The sequence below is a fragment of the Dothidotthia symphoricarpi genome (assembly GCF_010015815.1).
Source record: "Dothidotthia symphoricarpi CBS 119687 unplaced genomic scaffold P153scaffold_9, whole genome shotgun sequence".
In the NCBI taxonomy this organism is placed as follows: Eukaryota; Fungi; Ascomycota; class Dothideomycetes; order Pleosporales; family Dothidotthiaceae; genus Dothidotthia; species Dothidotthia symphoricarpi.
This window is the reverse complement of record NW_022985016.1, coordinates 1,108,465-1,123,185: the sequence shown is the minus strand read 5'-3', so window position 1 is coordinate 1,123,185 and position 14,721 is coordinate 1,108,465. Positions and strand designations below refer to the sequence as shown.

Below are 14,721 nucleotides of genomic sequence, written 5' to 3'. Positions count from 1 at the left end.
CTTTTGTTGCGCCTAATATATCTGCTGTATAAATTAAGTAATTCTAATATTTTAAGTAAATGCTTTAGCTACTAAACAGTTGTAATACTGCCTGCTTAAGGGTTGCTGCTAAATGTTTTTATGCCTCTGTGACAGGCATCGCTACACCGAATAGAATTTTGACTACACCGAATAGTGCCCACCATATTTATCTGCATCCACGAACTACTCACTCAGTCACTCACTCAGTCACTCACTCACTCCATATGAAAGGCATATCGTTATGATAATGTGAGCGAATTAATAAATATGTCAATCAACCCCTACTTTTTTCCATGTCCACACAACTCTGCAGGAAGAAAAAGATGCCAGCGTTTTCGCACCCAGCGACTTTGACACGCCCACCCCCTATCCACAAACCCAATCTGATCTGATCTGATGTGAAGAGCGCTCAAAAGAAAAACGCCAATCCCAATGCTTAACGCATACCGCGTAACACTAACCCACACCCAGCGCCCAAAGCTATGCATGATGGAAAAAAAGCATCCGAGGGTAGAACTCCAACCAAACGGTGACCCTTTTACGTCTTATTACCGACCACGTCTCGAAAAAAAAGAAGAGAAGAGAAGAGAAGAGAAAGTGGTGGGATGAGTACACCACGCCGCACCGCACCACTGAACTTACCACGATCAAACCAAGGACCAGCATCCCCGCACGCCACTGCATTCAAACAGGCGGCGACATAACCGACATCGGCGTCCCGGGCACAGCCGTAGCAGGCGACGCAGCAGACGCATCGCGAAACGTATCATTCTGCTTCCTCGACCCATTGAGGAGGGGACAAAGTCTATCGCGCCGCATTAGCAAACCGCATCCAAGAAAGGGATAGGAGAAAAAAAAACATACTTCTTATTCGTCTTAATATGCCCAACCTCTCCACAGCCAGCACACTTCCTCGGCGTGCCCTTCCCAGGCCCCGCCTCCCCATTCTGACTCTTATGAATACCCTTCGCCTTCTCCCTGCCCTCCCTCCGCTCCATATTGCGCGCCAACCTCGCATACTCCGCCTTCAACTTAGCAAGCTGCTGTTTATCATACTCATGATCGCCTGTGGGTTTGATATCGTCGAGTTTCATATTCATGAGGCGCTCCTGTTTCTTGCGCTTGAGGTACAGCTTGATGACTTCGGGGTCTGTTACGATTTCGACGCGCTCCTCGTACTCGTCGAATTTGTTCTTGATGGTGCGTGTGATGCGGAGTTTTTTGCCGCGCGAGTCGGCGCCGCTGTTGCGGGAGAATTGGCTCATGGTGTCGTCGTCGGCGCGGTGGAGCGGGGTGCCGAGTTCGCTGCGGCCGCGGGGGACGGCGGCGGTGGTGCTGGAGTCGACGTCGTCTTCTATGTCCGAGGGCGGGTTCTCGGCGGATAGGGTTTCTTTTTGCTTGTTCCAGATGCGCTTTATGGCGTTTTCGTACGTTTGCTGTTGTTTCTGCACGTTGTAGCTGTGGCCGTTGAGTTCCTTCATCTTCTTTGCGTCGACGCGGTCTGAGATACTCTCTCCGATGTCGCGGAAGCCGCCCTTCATCGACGTCTTGATGAAGCTGAAGCCCAAGCCTTGACCGGTGGGATCGCCCTCGCCGTGAAGCTCAAGCATAGCCTTGCCTGTGCAGGCATTCAAGAAGTTCTTCGTCGTGTTCCAAGGCGCCAGTTTCGACTCCGAGTTCTCGCCCTCCTGCTCTTCGTCATCGTCCTTGATCTCGTTCGATTTGATTCCAGCGTCTTGGAGCTGCTTGTCACCAGCATGCATGGAGTCTATCAGACACACATCCTCCGGCTTGATCCAGGTCCGCAGAATGGGTTCTTCCGGAATGGTCTCACCAGGCATTGGCTCCCACGTCCCAATGTCTTTCTGGTACTTCATGATCTCGCGCATCCGAGAGCGATTTTGTGCAATCTCCGTTCCTGGAAGATGCTGTTTGATCATCTCGTTACTGACCCAGGGCTGCCTGCTTGCTTTCTGCTGACCCTTTCTGTACAGTCGGAAAGCCAGCATCTTCAGACGCTTCTTCGATGCTTCCGTGACCTTGCGTGCATGTGTGCCAGGCACCTCGACAGAGGGGAACTGCTGGCCAACAACCATAAGGTTCGGAATGTTCCGCATGTAGTACTTGGAGCCATTAACTCCAGTATGACTTCTGCTGACGAGGAAATCGGTGGCTTCGGGGTTGTGCTTGAAAACCGGTGCTCGATACATGGCGTTGTGAAGCGTCAGTACCTCCTGACCAGGCTCGACCTGACCAAACAGCGAGAACGGACTCTTATCCTGCGGTAGCAGCACCGACGTCTCTCCAATACCGTCTTCCCGTTTCGGGCGCGCAGTATCGTTGTCGTCCTTTCGACGGTAGTAGTTGAGGATCTTGATACCCATGCCGAAGTTAGACAACGTCGTTGGATATTCCTCGCAGTACTCCGCAAGGAGAAGATCTGAATTATCGCCAATGCTGAGATCATCTGCATTGGCAAAAGCTTCAGAAGGCTTGAGATTCTTCTTGAGCTTCCTCTTGATCGACTTGAGTGTCGAGATGCCAGCCCGCTCCCCAGCTTTGAACGAGATGGTAGGACGATGGAAGGACCGGAGCTCGCGATCAGAAAGCGCGACCTTGTAGAACGGAAACTGCAGCTTCAAAGCAGGCAGACTGTGCTCGACGTTCATATGGCCAATCATGCTGCGAACCTTCTGCTGGCTGCTCTCCTTGAGCGCGTCGTATGCCTCGTCGTTGGAAATGTTGTAACGCTTGAACATCGGGTTCGCGAGACTACCGCGATTGTCACGCTTGAGGCTGAGACCAATTGTGCGAGGCTTGGGGGGCTCCGCACTTGGTAACTGCACGTCAAGCAGGAGATGTGGGTCGTTCATATCCAAGATGATCTTCTTCGCGAGTCTGGCGGTCTCGAGTTCGGGATCATCCCAGGTGGGCAGGTCCATGTGATCGTAGACAGAAAACTGTAGGGGCTTCGCGTGGTGTCCAAGTTTCCGTTTCTTCGTTGGAACCAGACTGCCGATCCAGTCTATGTCAATACCGTCGACAACAGTATCTGGGGGCGTCAAAATCATGTCATCGTCTGAGAGTGTCGCGTCGCTCGCAATGTCCCAGTTTTCACAGGCAATCTTCAGATCACTCCATGAGACGTTCCCAATTTTTTCGCCGTCTTCGATCGTGTCAAGACTATCCAATTCCATTTGTTCGCTGCTCTCGCGTTCTTCCTGAACAGCGTTCACGATATGAATAATACCCCCATGCTCTTCCTCTGACTGTCGCCCGGCCTTGGTCGTAGCTGGTACTGGGGGCAGTCGGAAGCTCTTCTCCTGGTCTGCTGCGATGTCAAGGCTGACCTTGGCCATGGGCATGAGCTTGGGCTGCTTCTGAGGGACCTTGGGGATGTAGTAGGCGCGCTTGCGCGGCACCAGGCTGAAGAAGCGCGGGGGCTTATCCGGTTCGAAGTTGGGCCATGTCTTCTCGAACTCTGCTCTCGTCGTCTTTGGCACAGCCAGCTCATCGTTGACCTTTCCACGACGCGATTCCTCGAAAAGAGCCAGTTGCTCAAGGAGGTCTGGATCTATCTCCTCCTTCTTTACTGGTTGTGCGGCTGTGCTGGTCACATTTCGAGAGACAGCTTGTCCGTTGCTCTGCGAAGCGTTGACAGTGGCGGTCTGCCGAGCGTCCGCTTGTCCCTCTACAGATTCGAGCGGCCTGTCCTCATGGCGCGCGTGATCTTGCGTGGAATCGACGTCGGGATCGTCGAAAAGGGCGTCTACGTCGAAGTCATCACCGCCGTCTTCTCCACCATCGCCAAACAGATCGTCGAGGGGATCATCAGCAGCGATCGCGCCATTATCACCTCCACCAGCACCAAACTCTTCCTCAGGCAGATCATCATCGTCAGATATGTCAGCAAAGTCCACCGCATCATCCGCCTTTTCTCCCAGATCCAGCTCACGGTCGTTTATCGACCCGAGCAAATCCTCGCCATTCGCCGCAGCACCACTTTGTAGGCTGAGAAACTTGACAAAGTCGTCGTCTTCTTCCGTTGCGCCTGTCGAGGGGGGGATGCGTTCGCCGTCCATAGTCGCGTGCGGCATCGACGGGGGGTTGAGTTGCGCGGTTGATGAAGTTTAGAGGCGTTGAGTCGAGTCCAGGTCCAGGTGGGAAGCTGCAGACAGGCAGGCTATCGGCGACCGGTGAAGGCGCGCCGCGAGGTAGGTGGGTTGTTGAGAGGTGAGCGGACCGTCATCCACGCTGCCACCGCGACCGGGATATCCTTAAAAGGGCATCCACAGTGTCGCCGATCTCGGGGATTATTCTTCGGAGTGTCTTGCGCGTCGGCTCGGTTGGGTTGATGGCGGTATGGTCGGTTTCGCGCTGGACGCCGTGGCGTGTAAAGGTGGTGGAGCAGTTGCACGTTCAAGGAACCCCGCACGGACGTTTAGATGTCCCGACCAATGAGACGCGTTCAGAGCGAACGCGAAATAAGCGTCAAGGTAAAGGTGCCTACTTTGGCAGAATTGATTATAGTGGATAGCACAACACTATCACGCACTGTACTCAGACTTGTCGCGAACTCGAAGACAATTCTCAGTCACAACAAGTAACCAACCACAGCCACTTCACAACATCCCCAAACAAACGCGCAGCAAATGAAAATAATATTCAATTTCATTTATCTATCAGAAATATCTCCATTCCCTTTCCATTCCTAACCCGTTCCCATTCCCATTCGCAATCCCTCCACAGACCCTTGAGAAAAATCCAAGAAAAGACACTGACATCTCCTCTCCTCTCCTGACACCAAACCACCAACTGCCACACCTCCAATGCCACCTCAAACAAGGGAAAAAAAGGCTAAAAAACTAACCAATACACAACGTCGATAGCAACACACCCACTACTCGACAGTGAAGTAGATAGAAGATAATACCTAGAAGAGAAAACCAACCCAATGATATCGCCAGATCGTCCTCTCCCTCACTCACTCACCCACACGCACTCCCTCCTCCTTCCCTCCCATGCCAAATCTTGCCTCAAACAAGAAAGAAAGAAAGCAAGAAAACCACGAACAAAAGAGAAACAAACAAAACAGAACAGAGCCCAATACAACAGACACCCCGACGTATATATATAGGAGGTGGGGGGGGGCGCTGCGGGGATAAGATATAGGTAACGCTGCTCATGGATATCATGCATTGAGGACACGGGCTAGGGCACACACACACACACACGCGCGCACTCACACAGTAAAACACAAAAAAAAGTGGGAGGAAATTGGGTAACAAAAGAAAAATCTCCAAAATTCGAATATGCAAACTTCTCCCTCTCCCTTCCCCCAAGGTAGAGAGCATGTACGTTTTGGAGAGAAAAAGGGAAAGTCGAGGGTAGAAGGCAAAGGATATCTGGCAACACACTCGACTCAGTTCACGCGGATCGTGGTTTCCAGCGGCGTGCGCGGCAGCTCCTTGTTACGGGCGGGACTCCTTCCCCTTAGCTCCTTGGGCGGCGTAGGCGGCCCCGAAAGTCTCTGGCGGTACGCGTCGTCTTTCGCAGGCGTAGGCGGACGCTCCTCACTCGCAGTGCCGGAGTCTTTTGGTGGCGTTGGTGGAGGCCGGCCGTGCGATTGTTCTCTTGATCGGGGCAGGGGTTGCAACGAGCTGAGATCGTATTCCTGCAACGGCGGCGGTGGAGTGGCATGGGTCCTCTCATACATGTGACCACTGCCCTCTGTGCTGCGATTGCTGCGCCCGCCGACGCTCGACGACTCGCCTGCTTCCTCGACAATGGGGAGGATGGTGCCTATTTCTCCTCGTTCGGCGGATGGGCTGCGGACGGCTCTCATCTCACGGTTCGGTACGTTCGCCTCGGTGTGTCCATGTTGTCTCGAACGGTCAACTTGGTGCTCTGCCTTCTCCATGAAGCTGTTGTTGTCGCGTGGAACCTCGTTGTTCTTCTCCCGTTCAGCTAGCTCCCGGCTTTTGGTATTACCACTGATGAACTTGATGAAGCGGTCACCGTAGCGCTCAGGGGGTATGGCGGATATCTGCGACTCGGTGTTTGTCAGACCCTTGAAGAAATGTTCTGCGCGTTTGATAAAAGAGTACTACGTTGTGTTAGCAAGACATGAACAGAGATGGATGATTGTTGTCAACCTACATGTGTCAGGCAGTCGATGATGCCAAGATAGTATACCTCCTCCGCAGGGGTGTTGTCCTCATGTGTGGCTTGGAAGCCACCGTCATCCGAGTAAAAGTAGAAGTTCTTCTTAGGATCCGCCATCTCGTCTGGCATCTTGAATGAGGTCGCATCCATGGGCACTGGCTTTTGCGTCTTGACCATTTGTCTCAACTCTCTTGCCTTTCGTGCGCTCTCCAGCTTCGATGGCGTTCGCATGAGTGTGCCAGGTTGCGGGTCTTCGACGGTGTCACCACCCGGCTGGAATACCTGCAGCGTCTTGTCACGGAGGTTCTCCTCGTTGCCCTTTTCCAGATCGTGTACACCAACGAGGAGCGAGTAGTCCATGATGTGCAGTCGCTGCAAAAGCTTCACGTCTCTTTGCATCTGCTCGATAAAAGCCGACTTTTTCGTCGGCCCGAATTCCAGTTGCAGGTTCCTTCGCAGCCAGTTCAGGTCCTTCAAGGTCGCACGCGGGTTCGATGCCAACCCTTCTTCCTTGAAGTCTCGGCCAATTGTCGAGCCTTTGAGATCGAAAGTGGTGTGGATATCTCGATGCGGGGGAAACAGGTTATTCATTACGACGAAATGGATCTTGCGTCCATAGGGTATCTTTACTCGATGTAGACCGTAAAACTGCGAAAGAAGAGTGTTTGGGTTGTCCTGAACGTGGTTGTAGTAGTCCTTCAGTATCTTGCGGAGGAACTTGTGTTCGGCGTGATGAATGGTCTTGATAATGTACTTGTAGTCACGGGAGAAATAGAAAAAGCTGCCACTCTTTCCGGGTGAGCCGAGCTCGGAGAGAATGTACTTGCTTGTTAGGGATACGAGGTAGTCGGCAGGATCCAGCTTGAAGGTGTTGCGGAGATGGCGGAAGACCCAGGGGGCGTAGTCCTTGAACTTGAAGTCGTACTTTGCAGAGGGGGTGAGTTCGTTACCAGTTCTGGGAGCAAGTCAGCATGAGCGAAGGGCCATGGAGAACAGGCCTGCCACACGACGCGAAATCGAAACTCAACAGATTCTTGACCATTAAAGGAAAACCATGTGGGACGTACATGTCAAACGAAAACTTGTGCTTTGCGTCAAAGTCGGCATCAGTCAGGTCGCGGTCCATCTTGGCGTTTGTGCGCGAGACGGTGAAGCGGATGCCCGTCAGCATGTTGTAGGCCGTGACCCAGTTGACGTGGTGCTGGTCGACCTTTGTGCCAACCACGACGCGGTCCTCGTCCTCGTCTTCCTTGCGCTTCCGCTTGCTGGCGCGCTTGTTGCGGATGTGCTCGGCCCAGCGCGCGGCATCCTCGTCCTGGGGCACTTCGTCGAGGTGCACGTCCGAGTTGACGGAGCGCGTGTTGCGGCGCACGAGGCTCATGGAGCCCTTCCGGTGGCGGGACGTGGGCGAGAACCTGCCGCTGGCCGTGACGACGTCGTCGGTGTTGTTCTGCGTGTCGCGGGTGCGTGACGTGGAGAGCTTGGGCACCTCGAGCGTGTGGCGCTGCTGCAGGCGGTAGGGGTTCGGCGCTGGCGATGTGGGGGCCTGGTTGAAGGCAGGCGGGGCCGAGACGCGCTGCTGCACCGAGCTGGGCACCTGCAGGCCGGGGGTCGCGTCGCCAGGGGAGGCTGCATGGGCGTGGGCGAAGTCCTTGCGGGCCTCCTTGGTGCCGTCCAGCGCCGACATGGCGCCCATCTTGACCTTTGTGGTGCCGCAGTGCTCCTCGACCTGCGTGTCGGCGCTGTAGACCGAGGCAAAGTAGCCGTCGTCGCGCTGGTCGGGGCCCTCGTCGTGCGACGTCCTGCTCGACGGCTTGGCAGGGCGGCCGTTTGGCACCGACTGCATCACGGCGGCGCCATTGGGCAGGCTGCCGTTCACCTTGGCGGCGCTGCCGTTCGCGCGCCGCTCGCCGTTCTCTCGCCCCGCAGGCGCCCTGTCCGACGAGGTGCGCAGCGGCAGGCCAAAGGGCGAGTGCTGCGTCGGGAAGGGGGCGTGGTCGCTGGTGTCGGCCGCATGCGAGGGCATCATCCGAGACTCATGGACGGTCAAGCTCATCAAGGAGGCAGCCTTCACTCCTTGGTACTGCGGAGGAGGAGCGGCCGAAGCGTGCGCAGCCAGGATGAGGGTTGGGGGGGGAGTGTGGCTGGTTGCTATGGGGGGTCGTCGTCCGGGCGATTGCGTAGTTGGCCGGCGGTCGCTGGGCGGCGCGGTGAAGGATGGCAGCTGGCACGTCGCGCCGTGGGCGGGTCGACGATAAGGCGGGAGTAGCAGTAGGCGTCGCAAGAATGGGAGTGCTGTGTGTGGGCGCGTGAGCGTGTGCGGGTGCTGGAGGAGTGGGCGCCCGAGAGATGGCTGCTCTGCCAAAGCACCAGGTTCGTCAGCGCGAAGATCCGGTTGCCGTCTTGGGTTGCGCATGGGCCGCTCTCTCAATATCACATCACGAAGCACCAGCGCACCACTCGCCCGGGCCTGGCGTCTAGCAACCAGCCCAGCCGCTGGGCCTGCACATGACGCTGCAGAGAACGCAAACATGCTCTCTTGCCTTCTGAATACACGCCCTGGCACAACTCCAGCCCTCTCCTGCTGTCGTCCAGGGCTGTCGCGCAATCCTGAATGGGAAATTGCAGCTGAAGCTCCGGGAAGGTCGGCTAGTTTGGACTGTGGCTGTGCCGTTGTTTCCAGAAGCCTGCTGCATGCGGGCACATGCACTGCAAACCGCTGCTCCTGATCGACGACTCACACTCGTCCGTAGACATTGTCGTCGAAACATCCCAGCAAACGGTGTACACTGCTCTGTCGCTTGAATGCCGTGTCTCGCCCTCAAGACATAGCACAAAGGGCATCCCAGATAGAAGCATGTTCCCCTTCACAAGTGTATTACACATTATACATTAGTCCCTTTACATAGTGCATCACCCCACTGCGCTCGTCAAACGCATGTCCATCCCTCCGCGTGTGGAAATACTCCGCGAGATAGACCACGCCAATGGTCAACACGCGCCTGTGGACTGACGTCTTCCAACATGTGTCCAATCAGCCTCGTAATATACACCCGACTATGCACGCGTAGACTGTAACTCAAATTTCGTAGAGTCGGCGGCTTGGCCATGACTTGGTATGTTGCTCCTGGCACGTCAATTCCGTCTCCTCCAACTCCTCGCGAGCAGACCAACCATTTCATCCTCTTTCGATTCGAAACTCCCCGCCAGATGCAAGGCTAACGACGCGAGTGCGACCAGGCTTCTGTTTCTCCCTACCAAAATCATCATCACCCAACAGTCTTGTGGCTTGGTCAATAGTGCACTTGGCGACCCGTGTCTGCTTCACCGACCACCCGCGATTGTCCTTGTCGGCATCGTGCGCCGCGATCCAGGCTTGGGCGTAGAGCTCTCGAGCAATCTGCACCCCTCCGATGTGACCAGCGGATATGTTACCCCCCAAATACCATGGGTTTTCAACACGGTCAAGCGAGTGTATGAGTGCAGTCAGTGGAAGGGCTGCCTCAAAGACCAGGTGCGAGACAGCGTACGGACGGATAACGTCAAATGAGACGCCGTGCGGAGCATAAAGTACAGATATAGTTTTTTCTCGTTCAACATGTCCCCACGGAGAAGGTACGATTGTGCGAGGCGACGAACATGAAGATATCGTCCTCAGCGACCCAGGCGACGCAGGAAGGCTGGTCGGTAGGTCCAAATAGCTCCCTGAACTGTTTTTGAGTCCAGCACCAGGAGGCCTATATGTGATCCCAAAGGCATGATGTAGAGCAGTGATGTCTCGCTTTGCGGGCATCCACGTTATCGTGACTTCACCATGCGAGCCCGTGAGCGCTAGGGGCAGCAGTATACGGTGGATGGAGTGCTCATCTCCTTCCACGTACTTTGACAGAGACTTGACGCGTTCGGGACGGAAGTGCTTCCATGATCGGATCTTTCTGGCTGCTGCGGGTGTAGCGAAGATGGTCGACCCGCAGTCGGGCGGCAGCTGGCGAAGAGTCGCCTCGTGGCAGTGATCTGGTTTGTCTTGAGAGATGAGGACAACGTCTGGTTCATGCTCAAGCTCGTCGAGATGGGCAATGCATGGTTGCACCTTCTGTTTTGATATAGAGAAGGCAGAGTTGAGAATGATGGAAGGGCCAACGAGCCAGGGATCGACTAGTATCGTAAACGAGCCTGGACAAGGTCCCAGCGAAGAGGGAGACAGATCAGGACGTAGAAGTGGAGGACGAAATGTCAGTAGAAACGCAGTATCGCCATTCAATGACTTGACCGTCAAGGACATGACCGCTTGTGCGCAGAAGAGAGATGGAGAGACATGAGGGATCGCGGCAAACAGGCTGCATGATGGAAGGAAGCGTCAGCCGTCATCGTGCAAGGAGTAGGTATTACCGGTGTCTTGAAGTTGGAGTTGGAAGCTGCACCCGGGCGTGGCAATTTAAGGCGAGAACGTATCCTAGACACAACGCCTCCTAATCCCAACAATTTCTTCTTCGCGCCTTCGCACGTTTGTTCCCTAGAAGCTTATATGTCGCCTTCATCTGCTCCTTCCGTCCGTCAAGTTTTTTTCTTTTACTGTTTTGCCGGATCGCGCTGCACGTGGCCGCAGAGGTTACCAATCACGGCTACAACCGGGGGCAGGCTTTGCCGATGACTCCGTCGTGAGCATCAGGGCCTATCCTTGGGGTGGCTGTGATGGTTCGGGAAGCATGTGACCACCGATGACCAGCAGTAGATTCTAACTCGCACGTCACATTCCTGACGGCAAGCTCTGCGCGGAGAGGTCCCACGAATGGCTTGTTGCAGAGTCGCAGCCCAGCCCAACTGCTATCTAGTATGATGTCCGCCGGTAATCGCGGCTGCAGATTGGGTCGTGTGCATGGTGAAATGCGGTTTCGAGAGCTTGAGCTTCCCTGTCAGCCTCTCAAGCTTGCTCCCAGGCGTTTGGAGGTCGAGCTACCCAGTACGGGTTTTTGGTGCGCCAACAGCTGAGCTTGAGCTCTGGGCGACGGCAGGACGCACGTCTTGTCCGTAGTCACAGTCTTCTACTTGCTTGTCTCGAATCAGTCTCGGTTCAGAGATAGTAGCATCATCCGGATTATAGCTACGGTCGACCCCACCTGTCTGCCCCTCCCTCGACGACCAGCATTTCTCAGCTCTTGACGCTTGCTTTGGGCCATTCACTGCGACGCAACCTCTCCGACGTCTTGCAGAGCTGACAGCAAGCTCTCCCAAGCTCCCCCCAGCTACACCACAGCTCCACGCCCGGCATTGACGCCCACGCCGCCAACCCACGCCCATCCTCGCCATTTTACGGCCCGTCAAGGGTAGATGCAGCTCGCAATGCCGCCACGCGCTCCTCTGACCGGCTCCTTCTCCGTCTCGGACGAGAACAACGTCGTCGTCTGTCCGCTGCGCAACCATGACGGCTCGGCGTGTCGAAAGCGCTGCACCGGCGTGAGTTTCCCTCGACCTCTTGCGTGGAGCTGCTGCCCGCGTCATGGCGAGCTGCGCCACTGCGGCCCTGCAGAACTTGAATAACACGCTCTGCTACAGGAGAAGCGGTATCGCTCCATGCAGGAGCATATCCGCCGCGCCCACCCCGAGCACTACATCTCGAAGCTGCCCGCCACCGAGGAGAGCTTCACGCTGATGATCAACACTCCGCCGCAGGAGCGCCCGCCTCCGCCCCTCCCCTCGAGCTCCGCAGGCCCGCAAGGTTGGTGGCGCCGTCTCTCCAGCAGCAGCGGGGACTGACACATTGGCAAGGCTACGGAGGAGGCGAGCTCAATGCCTTCTTCGCCGACGACTACAGCTCGAGCGACCCGCGCACCTCGGACGAGCTGCGCCGGGGGTCGCTCCTGCCCGCTGCAACCGCCGCCGCCGCCCTGGCTGCCTTGCACACGCACCGCGCCGAATACGACTGGGACTCGGATGCGGTAAGTAGCCGTGTCGCTGCCTCCCTGCATGAGCCTGTGCGCTAACGCAGCTGCTGCGCCCAGGAGCCAACGTCTGAGCCAGAGTCGAAGAGCTACAGGCCCCGTGCCCGTTTTGCGCCTACGGCCATGGAGCAGCACATAACGGCCGAGGAGCCCTACTACACGTCGACGTCGATACAGCGCGAACTGCTGCCCTCGTCGCTGGCAAGGTCGCCCCCCGGACGCTCCTCGACCCTCCCACCCGCTCGCTCCATGAAGCCAAACAGGCCCCGCAAGTCGTCCGTGGGCCAGAACGCCCGCAGGGGAAAGCACGAGCGGCAGAAGTCGAGGGAGTACCATCGAAGGCTGAGCTATGACAGGAAAGCCTTCTCCGCCGAGCCACAGACAGCAGCGGCTATCTTGGGTAAGAGGTGGGAGGACCTGATCGATGCAGCAGCCTCAGCCACCGAGGAAGACAGCCGGGACCTCACTCCCGTCAGTTCAAGAGTCCATTCCATCGTAACTCCTGCTCAAGCTAACGGTCATAGGTACCGCAATCACCCCACTACACACCGCACATGACAAGCAACCGCATGTCCTTACCGCCCTTCATTGCCTCCCAGTTCCAGTCCTACACGGCATCGCCATTGCAACATACATTGACCCCTCCACCGCAGGACATGCCCGAGCTGCAGCCCTTCCCATCAGTCGAGTCATCCATTGAATCAGCCGTGTCGGGACAAAACTTCCACATGCCCTCTATGGGTCTCTCGGAATCCTCTCCAACCTTTCCGTTCCCCGTCCAAATATATTGTGCCGCTTGCCGGAAGTTGTCCATTCTTAGAGAAAGCTACGCATGTTCTGAATGTATTTGCGGCTTGTGTCAGGAATGTGTAGATGTTCTTGTTAGCGAACATACTCGAGGTAGGGCCCCGAGGTGTCCACGGTGCAATGCCATTGGAGGCAAGTTCAAACCATTCCAACTGGACATCCGATGAGCCGGTCTCTTTCACTCTTTACACTCATTGATCTTCATTTACCGGCGTTCTGACACGACGATGCATTCTTTGGGATCACGCCGTTTGAAAAGCGAGTTTTGGAATTTCTTAGCACTGCAGGATAGACGGCGTTGGACAGTCATAGCATAGACTACTTATCAAAGTTCGGGAAGCAAGGATCTAGGGGTTGGATATACAAAGCCCTCTTGGGTCGCAAAGACCGTCAGTGGAGCGAGTAGATACTTGTAGTCGAGTGCGGCACCCTGAAGAGTGTGCTATACATTCGCTTTGTGCAATACGGATCAAAAGCGCTCAACAATATTGAGAAAGCATTCGAGTCCAGTGGACAATCTTCATCTCTTATCCACGCTCTTGGTTAGTCGAAATACCCGGAATCAAGGTCTGTTCTTTGCAGTAACGCAGCAACACAACAACCTTAAACTACAAGATTGAAAGTTCTACAAAGACAAACATGCAAGTAGACGCATACAAACAACATGTAAGGCGTAAAAAATTTACAGTTTTTTCATATGTAGTTGTCAAGCTGTTGCGAGACATCGCTGCAGCCTACTTAGTTCCGGGTATTCTAACTAACCAAGAGTCACGTACTTTCGAATCGTAGATTCGTGAGGGACCCTCGAAATATCGCAACTCGTCTGCGGCATTCCTTTCTCGAGTCCGTACACTCACCGCTTACCTTACCGACTCACACTCTGGGACCGACCAGATACGACAGGCCGAGATACGGTGTGCGAACCATGGTTCGGCGTCAGTCATCGGTGTCGGCAAATACTGCGTGCCATTTACGAGCCCTAATGGATCAACATCGGCACAAGACATACGCCACGATATGTTTTGGCGTGACCTAACATCAGCCATCAGCGATAGCCTCAAGACGACGTTGCAAACGAGAATTCTCGAACGTCAAAACCTTCACGTCCGTTGGTTACCGCAAATACTCGTCTGCAGCCGCCACAGCGGCAGATGTTGCGGGTGCGTCGATACGAGAAGTCCAAGATGAGACATGGGGACTAGACGCACCATCACTCCACCGGCTAAAACCCGGCACCCAAACAAACCAAACCACAGACAAAAGTCGTGTCAAGCCAGTGTATCACAAGTCCAATACGCCTACCTACCTAACCCACTTTCGTCCGAAAGCATTTCGTAACAACTCAGCTCGTCGTGCGTTGTTGCGACTTTGCGCCCCTAACAAAGACAGACGTGGCTTACGTTCGGCATTTACACTTGCTTAGCCGAGATCCCACGGTAAGGCAAAAACTTGGGTAATCCATCTGCAGGTCCGAGTGCTATTTTGGAACCGTCTTTGCTGCAGGGGAAACAGGCCATGTGGGCTCCCCCCTCTCATGCAACTCGGTATTGTCAATGCGATGCGATGGCGTTGACTCGGGACTCGGTCGGGCCTTTGGTTTGGTTTGGCCTTCTGCGAACACGACGTGGCATGGCCTCTCTTTGCTGGCTCTCGGGCAACTGTAAACAGCGGGAAAGTAAGCTACATTTTCTGTGGCTCCTACAAGCCGTAAAACAACATATTTAAGATTTGTTAAGGTATACTCAAGGCGTATACTGCTCGAAATTTTGGCACAAGATTCGTACACTAA

The 14,721-nt window shown here is 55.1% G+C and overlaps 4 protein-coding genes across 4 annotated transcripts; 1 reads left to right on the top strand and 3 right to left on the bottom strand.

Moving 5' to 3' along the window:
- Positions 1-296: 296 nt before the first annotated feature.
- On the bottom strand, positions 297-4,405 carry P153DRAFT_315677 (uncharacterized protein). Its single transcript, XM_033664960.1, has 2 exons — positions 886-4,405; positions 297-826 (listed from the first exon to the last, which is right to left on the bottom strand). The coding sequence occupies exons 1-2, from the start codon at positions 4,116-4,118 to the stop codon at positions 706-708; spliced, it is 3,354 nt and encodes a 1,117-aa protein (XP_033524456.1). The 5' UTR covers positions 4,119-4,405; the 3' UTR covers positions 297-705.
- Positions 4,406-5,443: 1,038 nt separating this feature from the next.
- P153DRAFT_289629 (SAICAR synthase-like protein) lies at positions 5,444-8,212 on the bottom strand (the record flags this gene model as incomplete). Its single annotated transcript, XM_033663664.1, has 3 exons — positions 5,444-6,127; positions 6,181-7,110; positions 7,181-8,212. 3 exons carry the CDS (start codon positions 8,210-8,212, stop codon positions 5,444-5,446), a joined length of 2,646 nt encoding a protein of 881 aa, XP_033524455.1.
- An 839-nt stretch (positions 8,213-9,051) lies between these two features.
- P153DRAFT_339565 (uncharacterized protein) lies at positions 9,052-10,714 on the bottom strand. Its single transcript, XM_033665832.1, has one exon. It carries the CDS (start codon positions 10,466-10,468, stop codon positions 9,365-9,367), a length of 1,104 nt encoding a protein of 367 aa, XP_033524454.1. The 5' UTR covers positions 10,469-10,714; the 3' UTR covers positions 9,052-9,364.
- An 812-nt stretch (positions 10,715-11,526) lies between these two features.
- P153DRAFT_290167 (uncharacterized protein) lies at positions 11,527-13,099 on the top strand (the record flags this gene model as incomplete). Its single annotated transcript, XM_033663699.1, has 5 exons — positions 11,527-11,640; positions 11,740-11,914; positions 11,953-12,122; positions 12,186-12,596; positions 12,650-13,099. 5 exons carry the CDS (start codon positions 11,527-11,529, stop codon positions 13,097-13,099), a joined length of 1,320 nt encoding a protein of 439 aa, XP_033524453.1.
- Between the last annotated feature and the right edge of the window lie 1,622 nt (positions 13,100-14,721).